The sequence below is a fragment of the Microplitis mediator genome, chromosome 1, assembly GCF_029852145.1.
Source record: "Microplitis mediator isolate UGA2020A chromosome 1, iyMicMedi2.1, whole genome shotgun sequence".
Lineage (NCBI taxonomy): Eukaryota > Metazoa > Arthropoda > Insecta > Hymenoptera > Braconidae > Microplitis > Microplitis mediator.
The window spans coordinates 6,455,713-6,482,482 of record NC_079969.1 but is presented as its reverse complement, the minus strand read 5'-3'; the positions used below and the strand labels follow the sequence as shown (position 1 = coordinate 6,482,482).

At 25.5% G+C, this 26,770-nt stretch overlaps 3 protein-coding genes across 5 annotated transcripts; 2 read left to right on the top strand and 1 right to left on the bottom strand.

The window, feature by feature from the left end:
• Positions 1–1,026: 1,026 nt before the first annotated feature.
• Positions 1,027–21,274, bottom strand: LOC130678146 (regulator of G-protein signaling loco). 3 transcript variants are annotated; one of them, XM_057485153.1, is made up of 11 exons: positions 18,869–21,274; positions 12,305–12,418; positions 12,001–12,225; positions 9,942–10,162; positions 9,375–9,618; positions 7,616–7,822; positions 5,968–6,241; positions 4,924–5,063; positions 4,614–4,845; positions 2,839–2,930; positions 1,028–2,657 (listed from the first exon to the last, which is right to left on the bottom strand). In XM_057485153.1, exons 1-11 carry the CDS (start codon positions 21,011–21,013, stop codon positions 1,998–2,000), a joined length of 4,554 nt encoding a protein of 1,517 aa, XP_057341136.1. In that variant the 5' UTR covers positions 21,014–21,274; the 3' UTR covers positions 1,028–1,997. The 3 variants fall into 3 exon arrangements, with proteins under 3 accessions (XP_057341145.1, XP_057341136.1, XP_057341127.1); XM_057485144.1 differs by having other exon boundaries at positions 4,608–4,845; positions 18,869–21,273; XM_057485162.1 differs by lacking the exon at positions 7,616–7,822 and having other exon boundaries at positions 1,027–2,657; positions 4,608–4,845.
• Positions 21,275–21,921: 647 nt separating this feature from the next.
• LOC130678155 (transmembrane protein 267) lies at positions 21,922–24,667 on the top strand. The gene is made up of 2 exons (XM_057485179.1): positions 21,922–22,603; positions 24,116–24,667. Exons 1-2 carry the CDS (start codon positions 22,325–22,327, stop codon positions 24,440–24,442), a joined length of 606 nt encoding a protein of 201 aa, XP_057341162.1. The 5' UTR covers positions 21,922–22,324; the 3' UTR covers positions 24,443–24,667.
• A 98-nt stretch (positions 24,668–24,765) lies between these two features.
• LOC130678138 (uncharacterized) lies at positions 24,766–26,692 on the top strand. The gene is made up of 3 exons (XM_057485130.1): positions 24,766–25,090; positions 25,170–25,294; positions 26,300–26,692. The coding sequence occupies exons 1-3, from the start codon at positions 25,088–25,090 to the stop codon at positions 26,478–26,480; spliced, it is 309 nt and encodes a 102-aa protein (XP_057341113.1). The 5' UTR covers positions 24,766–25,087; the 3' UTR covers positions 26,481–26,692.
• Positions 26,693–26,770: the final 78 nt, after the last annotated feature.

Sequence of the window (26,770 nt, the reverse complement as noted above, 5' to 3'; positions counted from 1 at the left end):
GCGCTAGTGTTGCCGGATTATTTGAATTTTTATTGGTCGGGGAGATTACGCGGGAAAATAAATTATTTGAATTTTTTATGGTTATTGTTATTATTATTTAGAACTATTGTTAATGGATTTGTTTTTTGATTAATTTGTTGATTAATTAATGAGTGAATACATTAATTATTATTTTAATTAAATTGCTAATTAATTTTAATTAATTAAGTAAAATTTTTATGATGATTAAGTTGACCGACAATTAAAAATTTTCGAATTTTTTTAGCAATAATTCAATTCGAATAAAAACAAAACTCAAATAATACACAGGGAGAAAATCTAAAAAACTGAAAGTGCAATTTTTTAAATTTATTGTTTTTAAAAAAATTCAAAAATTTATTAAACGTCAGCGAACTTCAGTATCATAAAATTTTTTATTTTTGATCCTGAAGTTAGAAGACAATCGAAATTTCTTTTAACAAATCGATTAAAAAAAAAAAAAAAAAAAAAAATGCACGGGTAGAAAAGACAAAAAACTACAGGTGTAATTTTTTTTTAATATTTTTTTTTTGTAATTTGTCGGTTTGAAAAAAAATTCAAAAATTATTAGACGGCTAACTCCAGTATCGTATTAATTTTTAATATAATTATTTAACTGGGTGATTAATTAATGATTTTATTGATTGATTAGTTAATAAATTGTGGGGAATAAAAAAAATATGAATTGATTAATGATAAATTTAATAAATGTAATTTATTAAATATGAGGGAGAATTCAAATTGTAAATTTTTTTAAATAAATAAATTTTAGTAGACGTGATAAATTTTTATAATAAATAATTAATGGTTATTATCAAGTTTAAATTATCAGTTTAAAGATTTAGATTTTGTAAAAGTAAAAATTTTAATTTCATAAATTATATTTTTGTTATTGATATATATTATTTAAAATATTAATTATTGTAGTATGGTAATAATAACAATTATATGTATATATAAATATATATTTGAATATTTTTTATTAATTATTGTTATTAATTAATGATATTATAAAATATAAATTAGTTTGTAATTTATTTAACAACGTAAAAGTATGATGAGTAATATTGTATACAAATACGTCAATTGAGACAATAGTTATGTAGAAAAAATAATTAATATTAATTAACTGATTGATAATTATTGGATGTTTATATTTTACTGATTATTGCAACGACGAAATTTAAATAGACATGATTTATATGTATAAGGAGGACTTTTTTTATTGCGATAATTTATTATTTGAATGTACGCTCGAGGTTTTTTTTGTGATTTAATAATTATTATTTATTTTTCAAGTTAGATTTTGGAGATAAATGTTCATTAATAAGTTGAGATGATACTTTTGTTGACGGCGTTATTTTTTTTTAAAAACGATAAAAAAATTAAATTGATAATTTTTTCTTAAATTTTTTTAGCAGATTGCCGTTGATTAGTCAAGAGTTGCAAGTGATTATATATCTAGATTTATTATCAGCGATGTGTTTTTTATTTAACGATTTTTAAATTCCGTTAGTAATTTTGTTTTATAATTTTTAAAAAATTATCTATATTTATTTATTAATTTAATCGCCAGTAGACTTTGATGATATGTAAAAATTTTCGATAGAAATAAATCTCACGGGCACTTAAAAAATGAAATAAGAATATTTTTCACATGGTCCATAAAAAGAATGTGCGCCCGAAACGTCCGTCAGAGCAACTTGTTTCATATCCATAAACAAATTCAAAATGAGAAAGAATAAAAGTAAAGTAGTCGATTTTTTATTTAACAATAGACGATATATAGAACACTGTGGCCCTACATACCCGTTTCTTTTTTATTCCCAACTCTACTTGTATAAATATTAATTATTTATCATCACATCACAATTAAATTTCTCAACTTATTAATAAAAATTTTAAATAATCACTTTTGTAAAAAAAAAAAATAAAAAAATATAATTTGTTCAGAAGCCTCAAAATTTTTTTATAAAAAATTAAAAAATATTTTTATTCTCACTTGAGTCACTGGTAATTGTCGTAGTTCTCGTATTATTTTTCATTGATAACAAATGATTTGTTTTAGCGGCGTTCGTTAATAAACCCTTAGGTTTTGGCGGCAAAGGCGGTGGCTTTAATAATTTTGTTGGTGACGTCGATGGCGACTCCATTAATCCTGACGATGACGACGTAGATGACGCAGACATTGACATTGACATTGACATTGATAACATCGACGTATTACCAGTCGGTGAAGACTCGATACTTTTGCAAGTCAACTTGCAATTACTGTTGTCAATAATTGTCTTGTCAGCATCTTCAAGTGTCACGTCTAAATTTGTCAACGAATTGTCAAGATTTGTTGTTCTATTTGTACTGCTTTCCAGCATAGAATTTTTATGTTGATCGGATACTGATAGAGACAACGACGACGATGATGGAGACTGGGGATAATTATTTATTGTACTTTTATTAATAATACGAGATTCACTTAATTTATTAACGCTGTCTTTTAATAAACTTGATGATGGATTTTGTTTTTTTTCACTTGATGACACGTCGTTGTAAAATTTTGTTGTGGGGTCGCAATTTGCTGATACTGTCAGACGCGCACGTCGTAATTTTTTTTCATCTTTACTTTTATTATTTTCTTTATCCTGAAATTAATCAAAATTTTTTTTCTTTAATAAATTAATCATAACTTTTTGTAATTTCATACAAAAAAAAATTTTAATTTCGTAAGACCACTCGAAGTTTTTAAAAAAATTTATGATCATACAGTAAAATTATCATATATTTTTGTTAAATTATTTATTTTATTTAAAAAAAAAAATTTACCTTTAAAAAATCTGGAAGTTCAAAATTAATTTCAGTTCCTCTTTGATCTTCCAATCTTGACCTTTGCGCTCTTTTTAATCCTTCATACAATTCTGTAATAAAAAAAAAAGTTATGATAATCTATATTATTAAGAGAATAAGGAAAATTTAGTTCCCGCCATATCTATATGATAGAATTAGTTAATGTTATTGAAATTGGTATCATTAGATAGGTATTGACTTGAATTTGCGCCTTTTCATACTTTAAACTCTTTTTAATTGCCAAGTATCGAGATAAATAGATTCATCTATATCATTCGAATTACATTTAAATTACGCGGGAAAAAAGACGATCGTATTTATTTTCTTTAAATAAATTAATACTTTAATTATTCTGTCACTAAATATGACTGAATGTCACTGAATATATGTCTATATTATTTATATCGCGTTACTTATTCCAAAATGACAGATTTTTCTACTCCCTTTTGGTTTTAGGAAGCTCCTCAAAGCCAAAAAAGTGTGGATAGAAAAAAAAAGGATTCATTGACACAAAAAATCTTTACTCGCCTAAAGAAAATTTTTACTTACCCCAATAAATTTTTTGCATTGTGAATTGAAAACAAAAATTTATTTAGAACTATCAAAAATTACTCGGTGCAAGGATTTATTTCTTGACCAAAAAAATCTTTTCTCGCCCCAAGACAATTTTTGTATTTAATTGATAATGCATAAAATTTTTGGTGCAAATTAAAATTTTTTGCGGCAAGAAATCCTTTTTATCTGCGTATTTTATAAATTTAGTAGTGATATTTGGGCAGTCACTGACTGCAGGTTGCTCGTTTATTTAATAAGTCAATCAAAAATCATAATTAATAGAACGGTCGTTAAATTCAATTTTCTCAGGCGTCCTATATAAAAAGCTTCTTTTTAGTAAAAAAATACCTGGGGAATTTGGTTTTTTTTTTTATTTTAAGTAAAAAGAACACGTGCCTCGGACGATCAAAGTTCATTTTTCGATACAATCGCGGTTTTTTTTAAATATCTCACGAAATATGCAGATTAAAGGAAAAAATCATAGGAACAATTTTGTAGGGAATTAAATTCTCTATAAAAAAGGTCATATCCATTTTTTTTATAAAATGTGTATTTACGAAGATATTTTAAAAAAACTATTTTAGATCTTATCAATCGAGCATTTAGTCTTACGAATGTTAAAAATAACATTTTTTATTAAATATAGACTTCGTAACTCGTAACATATCAATGGATTAATGCTTGTTATAGTTTCTATATACTTAGAAAAATTTTATTTTCAACACTTGTAATTGTAATCCTTAAAACGCTCAATTCATAAGAGCTTAGAAAAGTTTTTTAAAAATATCTTCATAAATACACATTTTATGAAAAAAATGAACATGACCTTTTTTATAGAGAATTTAATTCCCTACAAAATTGTTCCCATGATTTTTTTCTTCAATCTGCATATTTCATGAGATATTTAAAAAAAACCGCGATCGTATCGAAAAATGAAATTTGATTTCTGAGGCACGTGTTCTTTTTACTTGAAAAAAAATCCCCAGGTATTTTTTCACTTAAAAGAAGCTTTTTATGGGACGTCTGATAAAATTTAATTTAACGACCACTCTAACGATTAATTTATTGCCTTGAAAATATTTTTACTCTTTACTTATAAAAAGAATTTTAATAAATAATAAATTTATTAAGTCATTATTTATTTATAAATAAAATAATTAGTGGCATTAACTATTAGAATAAATAAAATTTACCATCACCATCAAATCGTCCAGGTAGTTGTAATTTAACGCCATTGCGCCATTTAGCAATTAAAGGTGCATGCGAACGAGTAGATTGAGCTGCGCTGTCATCGCCAGTACAATCGGAATTACTTTTCTCACTTAAATTACTGCTCTTAGATTTAGATTTTTTCTTTCCCGACAATGCCAGATCACGGGAAAAAAATTTATTTGACAGAATCGATGATCCCTCTGATCGCTGATCATCCGACTGAATAAAAAATTAATTCAGGAATTAATAAATTGATTAATTACTAGTAATAAATAATTAATTAAGTAATAAATTTACCTTACAAGAACCTTCACTTTGATATTTATTAGCACTTTTACCCACTAATAATTCTTCGAATACTTTGTTTGTTATTTCGTCTAATGTCGTTTGTCCCTGCGGAATATTATCCTGACATCTTGGTGCGTCTCGTTGAAAATCTAAATTAATTTTAAAATAATTATTAATAAATTTATTAATAACATTTTTTCTGTTGTAATGGCGAAGAAATTATGAAGCGAGACAGTGGACTAGTTTGCAGGAAATTAGGAATCGTGATGAATTTCAATCTGATTCTTTAGTATGTATTTTTTTTTATTTCAAAAGGCTTGAGGTAAGATGGCCTGTATTTTATTTTCATTTGCAAAATAATTTAGAGCTGATAAAATTGATAGTAATTATTGATTAATTAATTGAAGAGTTTTCAGTTGTAATGCCGGAGAGTAGCCAAATTTTATGATTTTTCTTTATTAAAAAAAAACAATGAGGAATAATTGTTTTTACTTTATTGTCGATGCGATTTAAACATTAATTTGGGGAATAACGATTTTGAATATAATAATAAATATAGGAGATAACCGGGCACTGAGCAGACAGCCCTAAATTTTTTATGCTCCAAATTCCCATGGTAACTTTTCTTGTAATAATTTTTAAAAAATAATTTTAATCAGCAAAGTTCTCGTTACGTCAGGAGCTTAATTATTTAAAAATTCCCGCGTAAATACAAAATGTCATTAAAAAAAAAAACATTTTTATTTCAACGATTTTTTTTTTCGAAAACGCATAAAAAATATGAAGTATCCCGATTATTATAATTCCAGTCAGCAGAAATTAATGACAAAAAAATAAGAGCTCATTAATCTAAATCGTTTAATTAATTTTTTAGTTACGTGTAAATTTATTTAAAAAATTATCTTTTAAAAAAACCGCGTTTAGTTTCTTCAATTCGTACTCTAGTTTAATTATCAACTCCCATCTTATCAATCTAAATATTTTTTGAAAATAACCGTGACTTATTTAATTCCAAGTAGATAAATTTTGTTTTATCAAAACTAAAATATTTACCTTCGTTGTTTGAAGTAAGAACAAGTCTCGCGGGTGCATTGATAGCAGGAATATCTAGTGATATCGGATGTCCATCGCCCCATATCGTTATTAATTCTAATTTAAAACCATATTTATTTAATAATGGCCTCAATACTTCTTTTAATGTACGTCCTCTATGTGCGACGACAGTTATAATACGTCGTGATGGCAAATCAACTTTTAATACTTTTGCGGGTACTACTTCAACTTCTTGGCCTGCTAATACCGATGACGAGTACTTTAAATTCATCAACTGAAACGTCATTTAAATTACTATCATTGATATTACACTTAACGTAATTGGGCGTAGATAAGCAGTAACGTGTCAGCCCACAAAAAATCAATTTTTGATGTTTTTGTACCAAATGATTCCCTAGTAACTAAAAATTTTTTCGAGTTCAGCGGGAAAAAATTTTTTTAAATCACGAAATAAAAAAATCGTCGACAAATAAATTATCTGGGATAAAACTTTTTGTAAAATCAAGTCAAGTAACGGGAGTTTAAATACTAGATTGCAGAGGGCCAGTCATTAATTATAATTAAAATTCAAGTAATTTGCTACGTTATTGCAACAAATAATAAATAAACTTTTCTTATTACAAGTTTATAATTTTTTATTAATTAACTTTTTACGTTAAAATATTTCTGCTGTAATTATTTTAGCAGTACAGTGTCAATTTACTTGAGATTAATTGGATTTAATAGACAAGTATGATTAGTAATTTTGAAAAACCAAGTCAAGTCTTATGAAACTTTTTTGAAAATTAGATCGGCTATTTTATATTTCGTAATACAAAATTTTGGTTCATTTTTTATGGGTCTGCTTATTTTAGATCCTCAAACTATTATATTTTTTTGTCGAAAATTTATTAATAAACGCACATGGAAGCAATTTGTGCTCGAATGATTTCGAAAAATTTTAAACTCAATTTTTTCAAAATGACGTCTATGTAAGTTGACACGTTTTTACTTATCTACGTCCAATAATAAAGCATGTGAATTTTAAAAATATATTATAGTTTATTAGTAAATAATGCGTGCGTGCGTTTTATTTAAAAAAAAAAAATTCCAGTCCTATAAGTTATTTACTATAAAAGCCATTCACATGCAATGACAGTGTGCTAATTATTATTAATTACACTGTAATTATTTAAATTAAAATTAAAAAAAAATATGTATTATTTTTTTCAGAGTACACTTGAAAAGTCTCTAGTTCGGACTAAATCAAATAATGGCGCGAAAATACCAAATTTAAAAATAAAATTATTTGATTAACTTGTAAAATATTAGAAATTAATTAAATTTTTTAAATTTGAATATTTTCGCGCCGTTGCTAAATTTAGTTTAAACTAAAGCTTTAAAATTTTAAATACTCGTATTAAAATTGATACGAAATATTTTGAATTTCTCATACTAAATAATTTATTTTTATCAAGAAAATATATGAGACACTTTAGATAAAATTATCGAGATAATTTATTATTTTTATATTTATGCTGATGATTTTATTTGGCTGAAATTTATTAAGTTTTAAAATTCGATGGTAAATAAATTTAAAATAAGTGCGGAGGTGAATGATTGTTATTTATTTTAAGTGCTGATGTTTATTATTTTTAATTAAACTGACCTCGTCGGTGGCTAGTATGAGAACATCGTAATTCAAATATTTCAAAGCTCGTTTATCTAGTAGACGTGTTATCACATCTTTAATAGTCTCTGTTTGACTTGTAGGTACTACTGTTGTAGATCCATCAGGTAATATCACACGACATAGTCCCGTACACTTGCTATGTACGTCTTTTTTATCATTTTGTCCATCGTATGATGCAACGGACTATAATTATTATTAATAGTAAAACACAATAGCAACAAAAAATTTTTTTTAAATAAAAGAAAAAAATCAAAAGACAAAAAAAAATTACACACAAAAATCATTCGCTTATTTTTTATCAATTAAAATAATATATATTTATATTAGAGTGGGTCATTTTAAAGCAACAAATTTTTTTTTAGGTGCTTGTGGAAGAATCATAGTTTATCACAAATGAAAAATTTTCACGCAAGAAAAAAAATTCTGTCTTGTTTACAAACGTAGCTCGTGAAAAAATTCGATTCCCCATTTAGAAAACGCGGGAAAATCTTTTTTTAAACTTTGAGTTTTTCTAACTCGTTAACACATCAATAGATTGAATAGACAAATACACATTTTTGTACAAAATTGAACGCTCTACAAAAAAGGTCTCTTATCATTTTTCGATAAATCTACTCGTTCATAAGTATTTTGAAGTTAAAATTTAAAGTACAATTAATTTTGATATTATTTGACTTTTTTGGAGAAACTATCAAACTTATGACGAAATGTCGAGGGCCTTTTTTGTAGGCCATTAATTATCACTAAAAAAATTGATACTTTTTATTTTTACTCTCGTTGTCAAAATTAGAACTTCTGCTGTTCCTTTTTTTTTTGTTTTATAAAAATCAGGCATATTCGGGAATTTTCAGATAAGTTCAAAATTCAGTTAAAAAAAAAATATATGCCCTTAAAATAAAAAATGTATACTCATTATCAATTAGAAATTACTAGAGGGACACCGCAAGACATAAATTTTTATTTTTTTTCAAAAAACATTTTTTTTTTTACCCACTCTCATATATATTTTATTTCAATTATTAATAAAATTATTTTATAGGAAACCGCCATTATACTTACGAACTTGTTTTTCTGTTTACATTTATATTTAGAATATTCAGTAAATATTTTTATACTACATATCAAATAACATTCACGCGGCTATAAAATCTTTATAAAAATATTTTTACAAAATAACATTCCAATAATTTTAACTCGCTATAAATCACACAAATAAAAAAAATATCTATTTCAGTCCTATAGTTGTCAGCTAATTCATAAAGGATTAAAATAAATTTTAAATAATCGTAAATAAATTTTTTTAAGATCTCCCATTTTAAATTGACATCTTCAAATTTTTTTTTGCTGTCAGCTATAATATTACGGTATCAAATTCTCATATTAAATTGTATATAGTAACGTAAAAAAAAGTTGTTTATTTTTAATACTTTGATATAAAAATTATTTTAAATTCTGGAAAAAAAAAAAATTTAATTTACATAAAAAAAACGTCTTGTGTGATAAAAAATACTAATTAATTAAATAAATTAAATTTATTGCAGAATAATTTATCTGCTATTAAAAAAAAAGGTAACATTTAAATTTCAATATAATACTTAAATTTTTTTATAAAAATGGCGGTTTCCTTAAAAAAAAAAAAAATTATAATTACATAAATTTGTAATTTCAGTAGCAAAATTCCAACACAAAAAAAAATTAGTTAATAATAAATATTTTTATAAATAAATTCACTTACATGTTTACTGAATGATTGACGTAACGCTAAATCCCACGACGCTAACGATGATCGGCTACTTGATATCGATATATTGTCATCATTATTATTGTAATTACTGTTGTTATTATTATTATTATTATTATTATTACTAGTATTATTGCCTTCATTATCACGTTTTATTGATGAAAAACTTTTGTAAATTGGTTCAACGCGCGTCGGTATTTTGTTGTATTCACTCTCTCCTCTGTCTTTTGATTTAGACCTGAATAAATAAATATTTTTTTAATATATATTTACAATAATAAATAATAATTTTGGAAATCTATACGTCGCTGTTAAAAATTTTGCTGGATTTTCAAAGAAAATTGTGAGGAAAATTTATTAATTTTATATAAATATCAATTTATTGATAATTTAAAAATTTAAAGGAAACTCTTAAATAAAAAAATGAGGTAAGTATTTAAAAATATATGATCTATGTGATATTTATGACTGATATTAATTTGTTGATAACTTAAAGTAATTTGCAGATATTTAAGGAAAATTTTTAACAGTGACAGGTAAAAATAAAAAAAAATATGATACCTATTTTTACGATTCCAAGGTAATATGGATTTCCTACGTCTGTCTTCAGCATCTGAATGACTTTTTTTTAATTTAACACTTGGTGAATTAGTAAGAGCTAAATCACAGTCTTCTGTACTTACAACACTACTACCAGTCTCTAAACAATTACGATACAAATCAGATCGTAAAAAACGTGGATAACTATCAAATTTCATCAAATTAAAAACTTGTTTTTGTGCCTATTTTTTTAAAAAACAAAACAAAACAAAATAACGTAAATAAAATAAATAATAATAAATCATATGATAATTAATTATTAAGGCTACAGTTCAATAAATTTAATGAAAATGTCCGTGAGTTAAATGAACTAATTTTTTTTTTTTTTTTTACATGTTTCTATCAATGAAATGTATATAAATTTTGCTTGTTAAAATTAATGTAGAGTTGAAGTGCAGAAATAAAAAGTTGTAAATTTAAAAAAAAATTTTTTACTCCAAAATTAATGAATAAATTTCTTTTTAATTTAGAAAAAATTTCTACTCCATACAAATAAGAAAAAAAGTTATTTTTTTTTGTTTTTACTTTACACTACATTTATTTTTGTTGTTTTTTGAAAGAAAGTAGACAATATTGAACTCTTTATTAACTTTTTCAAATATTAATTTTGACTTTTTTTTAGTTACGATAATTATCATCTATATTATTAAGACAATAAGGAAAATTTTGTTCCCGCCATATCTATATGATAGAATTGGTTAATGTTATTGAAATTGATATCATTAGATAGGTCTTGACTTGAATTTGTGCCTTTTCATAGTTTAAACTCTTTTTAATTGCCAAGTATTGAGATAAATAGATTTATCTATATCATTCGAATTACATTTAAATTACGCGGGAAAAAAGACGATCGTATTTATTTTCTTTAAATAAATTAATACTTTAATTATTCTGTCACTAAATATGACTGAATGTCACTAAATATATAGCTATATTATTTATATTGCGTTACTTATTCCAAAATGACAGATTTTTATACTCCCTTTTGGTTTTAGGAAGCTTCTCAAAGCCAAAAAAGTGTGGATAGAAAAAAAAAAGGATTCATTGACACAAAAAATCTTTACTCGCCTAAAGAAAATTTTTACTTACCCCAATAAATTTTTTGCATTGTAAATGGAAAACAAAAATTTATTTAGAACTAGAAAAAATTACTCGGTGTAAGGAATTATTTCTTGACCAAAAAAATATTTTCTCGCCCCAAGACAATTTTTGTATTTAATTCATAATGCATAAAATTTCTTGGTGGAAATTAAAATTTTTTGCGGCAAGAAATCCTTTTTTTCTGCGCATTCTATAAATTTAGTAGTAATATTTGGGCAGTCACGTAGTAACTGCAGGTTGATCGTTTTATTAATTAATAATTTTAATTATCTAATAATTAAGTTTCAAATTTTTATCAGTCAAATTTCGAAATTTTGATATAAAAAAATTACTGTCAATAAAAAAATAATTATAGTAACTATAAAAAATTCTATAATAAATATGCGAAAAATCGACCCCTGGGTAAAAAATTTAAATACATTTTCAGAATTTTTTTTACTAAAAACAAAAACACGTTTTTTTAATTTACAAAATTTAGATAAAGAAAATTTTATGTCTAAAAATTGTAATTTAAAAAAAAAAATTTATAATTTTTTACTCCTGCATTCGACAGTCCAGTAAATAATTTTATCAACTGTAACATTAAGGACAAAAACAAACCGTTTTATTTAGCTGTCATTCTATTTATCCATCTATAGCCTTGATAATTAAATAATTATTTAAATTATCCTCAAATAAAACAGAAATAAAAAGAAAAAAATTATATTTAATTATTAAAAAAAAATAAATTTTGAAATTTAATATGAATTCCATTACTTATACATTTAATAATTTTATAACGCAATGGAAAAAAATATAATCATTTGATTCCAACAAAATAATCATGATCAAATGATTTAAAATAATGACTAATAATTTACTGCGTAATGAAAAATAATAATAATAAGTTGCTGTTATTTGTCATAAAAATGATTATTACCTGTAGGAAAAGATCTGCAGGAGCATAATTAATTAATTCTTGCGTTATTTGTCCAGCTGCATGACTATCAACATTAACTGGCTCGGCGGCTGTCGTTGATAGATGACGTTGATAAATTTTCCATGCTAATGTACGTCTATTTGTAATATCTTCTGTATTACGGTATCGCTCACAAGCTGCCCAAAAATATATATTTTCATGGCTGAATTCTTTTTTTAAAAATTCCTGATTTTAAATAAATAAATTAATTAATTAATCCATTAATGATAAGAAATTGTTATTCATATTTTTTTAATTAACTTACAGCAAAAGTTTGTAAGCCAACAGGATCTTTTAATAATTTTTCAAATCCTGATGCCCATGTATGTACACCATAATTATTATCTTCTTTATCACAGGAATCTGTACTTCCATATTGCTGCAAAAAAAAAGTAGAAAAAATAAAAATATTTAGCAAGAAAAAAATTATTATATTTTTTATAAATAATATAAAAAATATGAAAATCTTATAGATTTTTTTGTAACTAAAATTTTTATAAATTTTTTTCAGGTCCTGAAATTTTTTTAAAAACTAAAACCGAGAAATTTTTTTATCCTTTGAACTTAAGAAGAAATAAAAATGAAAAACTTAAGAATGGATGTAACTTTTTCCTCTTTCGTACTCGAGGTTAATAGCATTGGTCATTTTTTGGAGTATTGGTCATTTTTTACGCTGTGGTCAAAATGTTACCGTATGATACGTCATTTTGCAGACGTGTGTCACTTAAGGGTTAAATTTTTATTCATTTTACAACTTTTTATTATTATTATTATTGACATGATTAATATTTGCGGTGAGTTTTGGTGTTGGTGTAAATTTGCTATGGAATCTCAAACTACCATCAGCGTATTTTTAAAATTATTTAAATTTGGCACGGGCGGGATTCGAACCCTGATCTTCCGCGTGCGAATCCTAATTTCGATCTATCGGCCCGATGCCTTCTATGGCTAAAAATTACTCAATTTGTAATATATATTTTTAAACGATATCTCTAATGCGCATTAATTTTTATCGTTCTGCTTCGGAAAAATCACGAATTGCATAGTAATCTTTAGTTGCCGTGTAATACTTAATACTATTCTATTAATTTGATTTATATAAGTTATTATACAGACAGTAACTTTTGCATATTGTATAATATTTAATATATAAATGTATACCTTTAGTTACTGTTAAAATTTTTTATGTACCTGAAGATCGGAACGTTTTTCGCACAACGAAAAAAATAAATGGAGAATAAAAATAGATTTCTAAAATGTTTCGCATAGAGATACTGATATGTCAGCCGAAAACCTTAGGCCACCCCCAACCTCCGAAATTACCTCTTGAGTAGTCAAATTATATAAATTTTTTTCATTTTCGTTGCGCGAAAAACGTTCCGATCTTCAGATGCATAATTTTTTCATAATAAAAATCGTTGAATCGTATAATTAAATATATTACTCATTATTTAACAATAATTAAATATAATTTCAATAAAAATTTATATTGTATCAATAAAGAATACCAATTAAATAGTAATAAGAAAGTAATGATATACAAATTTTCCAAATGAATTCATAGTATTAATTACCATTCAGTAATTTTTATCATACCTTTGGTAACAAATAATGGTTCTATGCGTTATGGTCCCCGGACAAAATATCCCAATATATATAAATGATAAAAAATAAAGGAATTTCTCAAAAAATGCAATAATATTTTTCACGGGTATTTTGTCCAGGGATATTTTATTATTTTGTCCGAGGATATTTTGTCGAGAATATTTTATCTGGGGATCGACATTTAATATTTAAATAATAAAATTAATGCATTTATTTATTGACATCAATATTTTATACACGGAAAAAAATGAAGTATATAAATTGAGAAACGAATAACATACAGTAGGATCTCGTTATAAGACTATTAGTTTTTCTCTCAAACTATCGCGATATTTGGTTTATAAAAAATACAAAAGGAGTCTTATAACGAGGTCCGACTGTAATACAAATGATAAAGTGATCAGTAAATACTGACACTCTCAATAGTAATTCTTTAATTTATAATTAAAACGTAAATAACTGTAGGATAAATATTTAAATCTGTTGTGTATACAGGAAAAATTTTGTAATTTTAAAATTCCTGATTTTAATACCCAGGTTTCGAGTTCTAATTTCAAACTATAATTTTTAAAGTTTATTTTTTTCTGTGTACTAAAAATATTTTAAATATTAATAGATTTTGAAAACTCATTTTATTCATAAAAATAATAAAATATTCTAATCTATATTGTTAAGAGAACAAGGAAAATTTTGTTCCGGCCATATCTACATGATAGCATCTGTTAATGTTATAAAATTTGGTATCGTTGTAAAAGTATTGACTTGACTTTGTGCCTTTTCATGGTTTAAACTCTTTTTAATTGCCAAATTTTTAGATAAATTAATTTATCTATATCATTAAAATTACGTTTAAATTACACGGGAAAAAAACGATCGTATTTATTGTCTTCAAATAAATGAATATTTTAATTATTCTGTAACTATTATATATATAATTAAGAGAAAATAAGAAAAAATTAGTCTATGCCGTGTCTTCTATCGTAATAAAAATTAAAAAAATTTAATTTGACCGTGTGTAGATTTTTTTTTTAAGAATCCCATGATTATAAAATCTTCGAAATCAAGTTTGCGAATTCATGATGAGATTTGTCTCATTAAATTTAAATGATAATAGATATAAGCAATAGGGTGATCCAAAAAATAACAAATTTTTATTTTTTTCTCGGAAACAGGTTTAAAAGCTCTTCAAATCAAAGGTCAAGCTCTTAAAATCGATTAGAAGACTATTTTTTTTATGAGCTTGACATTAAAATGAAAATAACTAGAAAACAATGCGGAATTCGAAAAAACTTTATTGGAAATAAATATACAAAATATACAAAAAAGGTCCTATGATATTTTGTAATAGATCTGATAGTTTCGCCGGAAAAGTAAAAAGATCTCAAAATTTAATATGAATTCGACTTCAACCTTAAATAACTTTTGAACAAATAGATTTATCAAAAAATGATAAGAAACTTTTTTTGTAAAGCACTCAATTACCTAAAAATGTCGTAAAAAAAATTTGTTCCATGTTATTCTTATGGAAAATAGAAAAGTGCGATGAGGAACCTCTTAATGTTAATATTAAGAGCTCTAATTTTCACAGGCGTATTTTTTTATCTAAATGAAACTTTTGAACCTGTTTCCGAGAAAAAAATAAAAATTTATTATTTTTTAGATCACCCTAATAAGCAATAGATTCTAGAGTTGATTTTACAGTAGGAATTTCAATAAACAGTTAAATTCAAATCATATTTTATAAATTTGACAATAATACTCAGACAGTCACGTAATGACTGTAGGATGCTCGTTATTTATTAATTTTACTACAATTTAAAAAAAAAATTCAATTAAAAATGCGAAATTACACTTTCGAATTTAAAATTCAAAAAAAATTTTAATTATTAACAATTTTATTAAAAAAAAAAGACAATTATTTAAATAAAAATAATTTAAAATTAAAATAATTCTATCACGTATTCCAATCATGTGCTGTCAATTAATTAAATAAATTAACTTCAAATTAAATCCATGACTCACCGGAAGTTAATGTTTTAAATAAAATAAATATAACTCTAATGTAAAAACAATTAGCATGCCAATGAGTTTAAAGAATAATAAAATTAAATTTAAAAATTACCGAAATTTCAACGAAGAACATAATTTTTTTTTTAGCACCAATTTTATTATTTAAATAAAAAAAAAATCAACTTCACAGTAAACTATCAGTTTAAAAATACAACTTTGAGTTCACATCCATTTTATTTTAAAAAAATATATTTCTTCACCACAAATTAAACCACAAACAATGGACTCTTATTCACCAGGTGAAACGAACCGAAACATTGTCTCACGACTAAAGAAATCCCGTTTTATTTTTTCATTTTTTTTTATTCTACTCAACAATAAAAATATATATGCTACCAACTTTTAAATAATATAAAAAAATTATAAATAAAATAAAAACACTTTTAGTTTATTCTAAAAAATAATTTTTTTAAATTTTCATACTGAGAATTAATAAAAAATAAATAAATTATATAAATATGTATAATTAAAATTTATATAACTAATATGTAGGGTCAAATAGGGCATTAAATTTGCTCAATGACTTTAATTGTAACACTTTAAATCTATTTATAGTAAAAACAATTTTTTTAAAAATTAAATTACCAGTTAATTTAGAAAATTCTTTTTTTTTTTTTTTGTTAAATAATTCAAATAAAATACTTGCAATATAAGTACATACTGACTTGATGTAAAATTCCATGTTTATATAGTGAAAGTTTTAATCCATAATACGGAAATCCCATGTGTAAATAATTTAAACAACCGATAGCACACAACATTCAAAATATTTTTAAATTTACCGCTAAATTATTTAAATAAATAATTCAAAAATTCAAGAATTCAACGCTTTAACTAAAAGTTTTAATTGCAGCAAAAAATTGACAATTTGAAAAAACAATGAAATTGTTTCTATACATAAACATTAATGCGAAAACAAAAATAAATATAAGAACACTCATTAACTTGGTGACTTTTTTTAAAGCTATGACTTTAGTTACCGATTTTTTTTAGTAATTTATAGTGTTTTGATAAATTAATAAATTAATGAATAATTGAATGAATGGAAAAATTATTTATTAGTGAAATAAACTAATAAATAATAATAATTTAAAAAATATACGGGCGCCGCCCAGAGTGACAAGATTACTCTAAACGTGCGCTTGACAGCGTGCACACAAAACTACTACTACCGACACGTCATGCTATACTTCTTTGTATTATATGTTATAAAATAATGTTGGTATTATACTTCTTTTATTAATATATATATGTATATATACTTATATATGTGAGAGTGTGAAAAATCTATTTTAATTTTTTGTAGTATGTGTATATGAAATTCTCCCACTTCTTCATATATATATATGTGTGCGCATGTATGAATGTATGTATACATGTATGTATGTATGTATGTATGTATGTATGTATGTATGTATGTATGTATGTATGTATGTATGTATGTATGTCTGTATGTATGTATGTATGAATGTATGTATGTATGAGTATGTGTATAAATATATGTTAGTCATAAAAGAATATATATAAGGAATTCATGAACTTTTTAGAATGAATTTATATAATTGTGTGCGTGACTTCATTCTCATTCTTTATATGTATGAATTTTATGAATGTATAAGTGTATATATGTGTGTGTGTTGGGTATATAAAGGTGTATAAATGTATGAATATGGAGCATTTACATTCTCTTATATAGTAATATATGATCTAAAAGCCCTAACAGGAAATTATGGCGGCCTCAATAGACGGAAAGAGTAAAAAAGTGCATTAGTATATTTATTATATTATACTTTATTTATAAATAATTTTTAACAACATTTACCTTGATGAAATTTTATCGATTTTCAAAGATAATTGGGAGGGAAATTTAAAAAAGTTAGTAATTTTTAATAGACTATTAATTTAATGATTTCAAAAATTGAAGCGGGATTTTTAATGAAAATACAAGGGACTATTTAAAAATATATGTTCTACATATATAAATACTGCGTATGTAAAATTTTAAAATACAGTAATAATTTTTTTTTAAAAGACGTAATTAGTTTTTGATAATTGCGAGTTTATTTTGCTATCAAATTCATCGTAATTAATAACTAATTATGCATCAAAAAAATAATTTTGAAGAGAAATTCAAATTTTTGAAATTACTATCAGCTTTAAAATTGATGGTATTGAAAATTAATTGTCTTGTGGTCAATAAGTAAACAATTATTTAAATAAAATGATTTTAATTTTTCAGACATTCATCACTTGGTAATTTAAAGTTATGTAAAAAAAAGTATATAAATATGTTAATTTATAATTTATATGTATACCTGTTTAGTGGTTAATAACTTCCGGTAATTTGCTTCAAATTAAAAGAAAAATTTTCAACAGTATATTGATTTATATATTTTATTTTATAAACTATGGATACTTTTTTACGATATTTCGTTTCTTAGGAGGATAATAATTTTCAAAAAATATTTAGATTGATAAGATGGGAGTTGATAATCAAACTAGAGTACGAATTGAAGAAACTAAACGCGGTTTTTTTTTAAAGATAATTTTTTTAATAAATTTGCACGTAACTAAAAAATTAATTAAACGATTTAGATTAATGAGCTCTTATTTTTTTGTCATTAATTTCTGCTGACTGGAATTATAATAATCGGGATACTTCATATTTTTTATGCGTTTTCGAAAAAAAAAATCGTCGAAATAAAAATGTTTTTTTTTTAATGACATTTTGTATTTACGCGGGAATTTTTAAATAATTAAGCTCCTGACGTAACGAGAATTTTGCTGATTAAAATTATTTTTTAAAAATTATTACAAGAAAAGTTACCATGGGAATTTGGAGCATAAAAAATTTAGGGCTGTCTGCTCAGTGCCCGGTTATCTCCTATATTTATTATTATATTCAAAATCATTATTCCCCAAATTAATGTTTAAATCGCATTGATAATAAAGTAAAAACAATTATTCCTTGTTGTTTTTTTTTAATAAAAAAAAATCATAAAATTTGGCTATTCTCCGGCATTACAACTGAAAACTCTTCAATTAATTAATCAATAATTACTATCAATTTTATCAGCTCTAAATTATCTTACAAATAAAAATAAAATACAGGCCATCTTACCCCAAGCCTTTTTAAACAAAAAAAAATACATACCAAAGAATCAGATTGAAATTCATCAAGATTCCTAATTTCCTGCAAACTAGTCCACTGTCTCGCTTCATAACTTTTCCCCGCAAACGAATTCAACAACGCAGTAAATTGTTCATCATCCCCCTTAAGATTTTCCAAACTGTGCACCATCGATTTCGCAACATTAAATACTTTAGGGCTCAATTTATTGCACATTTCACTGTTCCTCACCCTCATATCATCACAAGAAAAATCTTCACTCGGTTCACCTATAGTAAAAATTTCACTGCAACAACTGCCGTCAGCAACCGAAAATTCCATCTCCGAACGTTGAATGCCAGCAATAGTCCTCGAGAAAGACGAAGTACCAACTGACTGTTTAGCAGCAGATGTTTTAACGCAGGTGTTACCCTCTCCACATTTCTCCCTTTGCCCATCGAATATATTTCGCCCCTCATACAACCCGATTCCATCAATTCCCTTGCAACCTAGTTCTGGTTCCGTTCTTCTAATCCACGGTCCGTCATCGTCATCATCATCATCATCATCATCGTTATTATCGTCATTGCTTTTAGCGCCACCTTCACCCCCATTTCCAACCCCAACCGCCGCAGTCCCACTGCCTCCAGCCCTTAGCGCAATTCTCACAGGAAATGGCTGCCTAAAAATATCGCCATTTCTCTCCCCCTGATTACCAGCGTAATCATCCCTGAACCCAATCCCCGAGTCGCTGTTACTCGAGTGTGCAGTAGAACTGCTGACGTTACTCGGCTGCGGTGATACAGCATCCAATTGTCTCCTAACATCCCCATAAGCGCCCCCATTTTCATCATTACTTCCATCAACGATATAAAGGGTCTGTATGGCCCCAATCAGTCCCATGCAACTGTCCGGGAACTCTTGACAAACCATAGAGTCGGTTGTCTTGGTGCATGTGAACCCAAAGACATTCGACGTGTTGACATGCAGGGAATGATCAATCAACCGGTTGAATATCATGAACACATGGCATGAATTAGACACGATTCCGTCCCTATCACCCGTTGATTTAGTCAGTATTCCAAAGTATTGTTTGTCTGTATCGGAAAACGCATTGCAAAATATTATGCGATAGGAAGGATATTCGGCAATTATTTTGTTATCAGCATTCGTTAGTTTGATATTAGTAACGTGAATCGTCAGTAAGACCGTTATCGGATTACGTTTTTCCTGTTTCAGTCTTTTGATACATTTTTTCAACACCTGCATCATCATACTAGAGTGCAATTGGTTCGGAATATCTATTGTTCCAAGATAACCTACCACTGTACGGTGAACTATTTTCTCAGTTTCACGTTTGTTTAACGGGGGTGGCGCTAACGCGAGTGAACAAGGCAACGAACATGACGCTAACCCTAAATTGTTATCGCAAATATTGTTTTTCAAATTCAAATAACGATGGCAGCTGCCATTTTTACTGCACTGCATTTTTAATTGCGGGGGTGGGGGTGGGGGAAGACGGACTGTTGATGTTCCTGTTATTGTTGTTCCCGTTGACGTTGTCGTTGTTTCCGTTCCCGGGGTCTGGGCAGAATCGAAGGGCAATTCAAACATGGCGCCAGTTTTCAAATCATTAACAACCTTATCGACAGTGCATTTGAATTTTTCATTGTTCGGGTTGGGAGATACGCTGGTGGCAGCATTGTTATGGTTGATATTGTTGTTGTTATGGTTGTGGGTATGGGTATGGCTATGGTTGAGGTTGTAATTATGATTATGATTATGACTGTGACTATGATTGTGATTATTGGTACTAGTACTAGAACTATTACTAGTACGGGTTTTATGAGAATATTTAGGTTTTGTACGGGCAGTAAGATGTCCTTCTTCATCTGATGAATCAGAATAATAATTTTCGGCAATTTGTAATCGTAATATACCTTTTGAATTACCTATTAATTTAACGACATCATCGTGAGGTGATTTAGCGACATTGTAACCATTGACAGCAACTAAATAATCACCAGCACGTAGACCTGATTGTTCGGCTGGTGATCCTGTTACGATGCAGCTTAAAATACACGGCTGCTGACCGGATATTGTGAAACCGTAACCTTTTGTACCCCGAAATAATTCAACGGCACGGACACCATAATTTATACGTTTTTTTTTACGGCGGTTGTGATGCATTTTTTTTTACACAAGTCACTGGAAAATCACCATATGTAATACTGCACTAAGCACTTGTGGTTTAATATTTTGTTTTGTAATTGAAATTTTTTTTTTTTTTTTGAAAAATAGGTTTTTTATATATTTGTTTGGAGGTTACGGAATTGGGTTGATGCACTTGATTTTCTATTGTGAAAAAAATAAAACTTGTTATGGGGTGGGAGTTGTTGATGGTAGTGATGGTAGTGGTGGTGGTGATGACGCTGGTGGTGGTAACCTATGGGCTATGGGGTTTTATGGAGCTGACATCTGCCGGGAAATATTTTTAGTGGGATGAGATGATTTTTATTTTTATATACAGGCAGAGATATAGGAATTTATTTTGAAAGGAATAAAGAGCTGAGGACATCTGACAGCTGGAAAATGAAAGTTTTTTTTTTCGACAATTTAATTAAAAAAAAAAAAAAAAAACTAAAAATATGCGCATGTAGAAAATTAAAAAATTTAGAGGTGCAATTTTTAAAATATTTTTTTTTTTCATAATTTATCATTTTTTTAAATATTCAAAAATTATTAGATGTCGGCTAACTTCAGTCATAAATTTTTGTGAGCGTGAATGTGTCTGACAGTTGGAAATTTTTTAATTTTTGAATAAATGAAAATTAATTACAAAAAATTAAAAATATGCACTTGTAGAAAATTTAAAAAACTATAAGTGCAATTTTTTTTTTTAATAATTTATCGCTTTGAAATATTTAAAAAATTATTCGATGTCAGCTAACTTCGGTATCGTCAAAAAATTACTAAATTTGAATTTGGGAAACTTCCCGCGAAAAAATAATCGCCCACGCGCATCTTGTTGCGCATAATTATTGAATACTTTTAATTCTAAAGTCTCTTTATTTACTTATTCACGCTTTTTATCAGATATCATGATATTAGCATTGAATTTAATTATTTTATTTGAATTTTCAAAAACTCTCATTTAATTACTCTACCATTTTTACTAATAACTAAAAAATTTCAAACTCATTAATTAAATTTAAATAAATGATAACCTTTATTTCACATTTATATTAACAAATATATATTTGTTACTTTATATATGACAAATTAGCAATTACTCACAACAATATCAATTCTGTCCCCATTAAAAAAAAAAAAAAAAAATGATTCATAATTTTTCAATTGCACCCAACAATAAATTTTCTCATTATTCAAACGATAGTTATTCCTTGAGGAAATCTAACCTAAAGAAGAGACATTTTCATTTACAAATAAGTAATTTTCTTATAAATAAATATCACAATTGAACAGTAAATAATATAAGTAATGAGTTACAAAACAGTTAAAGTTATTGTATGTTTATTATTGGGAGTAATTTCAATAACTGGTGACAAATTAGTTGAATATAATGAAAAAAATCATCTATTGCGAGCTATTATTGACAATCTAACTCATGGTTGCGTTGCTGGTTTATCATGGGCATTTATTGTTTTGTTATTAAATGAATCTATTGTTAAAAATATTATCAGTATTTTATTATGCGCGTCAATGTCGTCGTTCATTGACGTCGATCATTTTATTGAAGCTAAAAGTTTTCATATAAATGTACGTTTTACATCTAATTATTTTTTTTTACATTAAAAATTAGTCGACTGGTCCAGTAAATGGACAATTACAATTTCAAATATTAAGCAAGAGAATGATCCTGAAGTTAGCAGACTATTAATAATTTTCGGATTTTTTTTTTCGAAAAATTAATTACAAAAAAAAAAAACTAAAAATATGCACATGTAGGAAATTTAAAAAACTACAGGTGCAATTTTTTAAAATATTTTTTTTTTATAATTTATCGTCTAAAACAAAATCCAAAAATTATTAGACGTCTGCCAACTTTAGTATCATAGCAAAAGAAGGGTGTGAGATGTGTGTAGACATGAGACAATTTATAAATTTTAAATAATGAAATTTAAAAAAATGCGCGAACTGATTTTTCTTTTATCTAAATGCGCATTTTTTTATTTTTATCCTTCTTAGTTTGTTTATTTATTCTACAATTAAAAAAATTTACAATTGTCAGCTACATTCTCTCATAAGCAAAAGACCTAATTTTTAAAAGGATACCAATTATTTTATTTAAATCATTCAGCAGTTAGTAGACAATCATCAATTTTCAGATTTTTTTAAATACGATATTGGGTAGAAGTACCATTTGTGGCCACTGCTCCATTTTTGGACATTTAATACTTTATTTTAACTAACAAAAATGTATTAAAAAAAAATTTAATTGTAATAGTGTGATAAAAGTATCTTTGAACACATGCTAAAAATCAATTATGCCATTGCGCATTTTAATAATTATTTTATTTAAAATTTTTAAGTGGCCAAAACTCGCCCTAAAGTGACCAAAAACGGTACTTCTACCCTATTAAAAAAAAATTATTTCAAAAAATTGCACGTACAGTTTTTTAAATTTTCTACATGTGCATATTTTTTTTTTTTAATTAAATTGTTGAAAAAAAATTGGAAAATTGTTAATTGTCTGCTAACTTCAAGATCATTTTTTATTTTATTATTTTAAAAAAATTTTTTCTTACCCTAAATTACTCGAAAAAAATTTTTCGGTTGAGGTCAAAACCCAGTACCCGATCAGAGAACTAGTACTCGATCACTTCATGTATTTGTATATCTATATCTAGTAAAATTTACTAAGTATATATATTTACATGAATATATATTTACATGAAGTGATTGAATACTAGTTCCCTGATCGGGTACTGAGACTCTTACCTTACTAAGGAATTATTTGGGATAAAAATTTTAAAAATCAATTTTTTTTTCGCTTATTTACTTCTATTTTAATAAAAAATTCCAAGTCTATGACTAAAATTTTTAACTGTTGTAAAAAAATTTAGTAGACCTTCTAGACATAAATCCTCCCGAGATTTTGTTCCCATGCATTTTTTCTATTTCCTGAGAATTTTTATTTCTCGTCTTTAAGCTTCCAGATAATTTATGACCCGAAAAATCATCGATTTGTTAATCAATTTTCAAAATTACCGATCAAATAAATGATAAATCCGTAACTAAATAAATAATATTGATTTATTTACTTTATAGGACGCGATACGTCTAGATCACCGACCATTTTTTCACTGTACAACAATACCAATTGTTATTTGGTCAACATTTCTATTAGGATCAAAAATACTCAGTGATAATGAACTGAATTATTATGCATGGATTGTATTTACAAGTTTTTTGAGTCATCATATACGAGATGGAACCAGAAGAGGTCTTTGGTTTTTTCCATTTGGCTCGACTAGAAAAATTCCCTATTATTTGTACATAGTCATGACAATGTTGCTTCCGTTTTTTGTGTATTTTTCAATGAACAAACCTTCGAAAAAATTAATTCAAACACACGGTGCAATTAACGTCGCCTAGTTACCTCAATTAATCACAATCATTAATGATTAATCTCGACAAAAAAACTATTTATTCATGTTAATTAAATTTATTTATTATTTTTACATATTTTATATTTTATATAAGTATATATACAAACATTAGTTTCATATCAAATAAATTTTTGAAATTTTTTTTCCAATAATTGATAAATCAATTCATAAAAAAAATAAAATACACTTATAAAAAATTGAAAAAAATATGGGTGCAATTTTATTTATAATATATATATATATATATATATATATATATATATATATATATATATATATATATATATATATATATTACTATTATATGAATCACCTAAATATTAATGACGAAACTTAGATGATAAAAAAAAAGATAAAAAAATAAATAAAAAAAGAAATACAGCCGACTAATTATGATCTAAAAAAACGTGCAAAGAGTCATAGTTTACTGTATATATATATATATATAACTTATCTATTAAGCCCGTAATGATAATGATAACAAATATATTGTTATCAAGTAAAATCACTATACGAATCATATTAAGTACTTCAGTACATTTAAAAAGTTCATAACGTCAGTCTAAAAAAAATTTTTTAAGATATATTTATACTGAAAGTGTCTATTTTTTAGTGTTTTATAAAAAAAAAAATGGTAAATATTGAATCTGTATATATATTTTTATAGAATAAAAAATTCATACAATTTCTTACTGTATTTTTTTTTTTCTAAGGATAATTTAGAAAATTTACAGTTGCAATTATATATAGGCTGCGGAGTTGTTGCCTGCTGTCTTGTCTTGATTTTAACTTTGATAATTGTTCTTTTTATAAAAGTTAATGATTTATCACGCAATAGGTGAGTTAATTTTTAAAATATATAAAATTATTATATATGAATTATTGAGATTCCCGGGTAAAGAAAAATATATAAAATTATGTGTGAAAAATGGTATATATAATTACGTATAATTATATGTAATTACGTATAATTATATATAATTACGTATAATTATATATAAATTATATATTGATCATATATATTTAGATGTGAATTGCATATAATTATATACAATCTTTTTTTACTCGGGGTTTTTTTTTTGTATAAAAAAATATGAGAATACTTTGAAAAAATTTAATATAATTTTAAAAATAGTTTTACTCTACAGTCAACTGAACTTTTTCTTTTTCTTCATAAATTTTTCAGAAAAAATTCAAAAATTCAAGATATTCAGAGTAGAAATTTTTTCAATATTCCTAAAATTTCGCATGTTTTTTAATGGTGATGGGATAAATATACCAAAAGGATTGTTTTTGTAATAAAATATATTTATATAATTTTTTTTTTACTATTAAAAAATATATTCAATAAAACCCGGGGCATGACGGGATACGTAAACAATTAATAATTTTTCCTGTTAACTTTTAAAAATGCATACAATTAATTTTCATTCATTATTAATTTTTCAAATTATTTTACAATAAATTTAATTTTTTTAAATTCTTTTTCGAAGCAAAATAAAAAATTCAAAAAAAAATTCCCGCTTATAAAATCGCAAATTTTCTGTAACTACTGTAGACGAATTAATTGCATTTATATTTAATAAATTCATTGATTTGTGTAAAAAAAAAAAAAAAAAACTAATTTTTTTCTTATATTTCCGTTCATTTTTGTAGTGATTCATTTTACCCCGGTTAGTTTTTTTCACTCAGACATTGAGAGTAATCATAAAAAATGTTTCCTAAAATTTTGGAGTATCTCGTCTGTGCCTGTCCCGTTTTTCATGATATATTTATTTATAAAAAAAAAAAGTTATGAAAAATACTGAGTTATTGAAAAAAATTTGAATTATTTAATGTACAGAAATGGAATGAATCGTGACTTGGATACAGACTTTTGTTACTCGAATCCGGCAATAATACCTGGTGAAGAATTATCAAGACGTGGTTACTCAATGTACCGCGCACCTGAAAATCCAATTATATCACAGACAAATATAAAAAATAAATATGGAAATTCGCGTGAATCTTTATCGAGGTTTTAATAAATAAACAAAAAAAATTAATTAAATTTATAAAGAAGCTAAAAAATTTTGTTTTTTTACTTCTATTTTCTATTGGAATATTAAATACTTAGTAAATTATTGTCACTTTCATCTGTAATAATAATAATTGATAATAACTTTGTAATTTTGTTATTTTTATATATCATAAGTCACTATGATGTTGAAATAAATATAATTGAATTAAAATATAAAGACCATAAATAAATTATTTACGTTTTATTTGAATACAAACAAAGAAGAAGGAAAAAATTGAAAGTTTCAAATTGGAA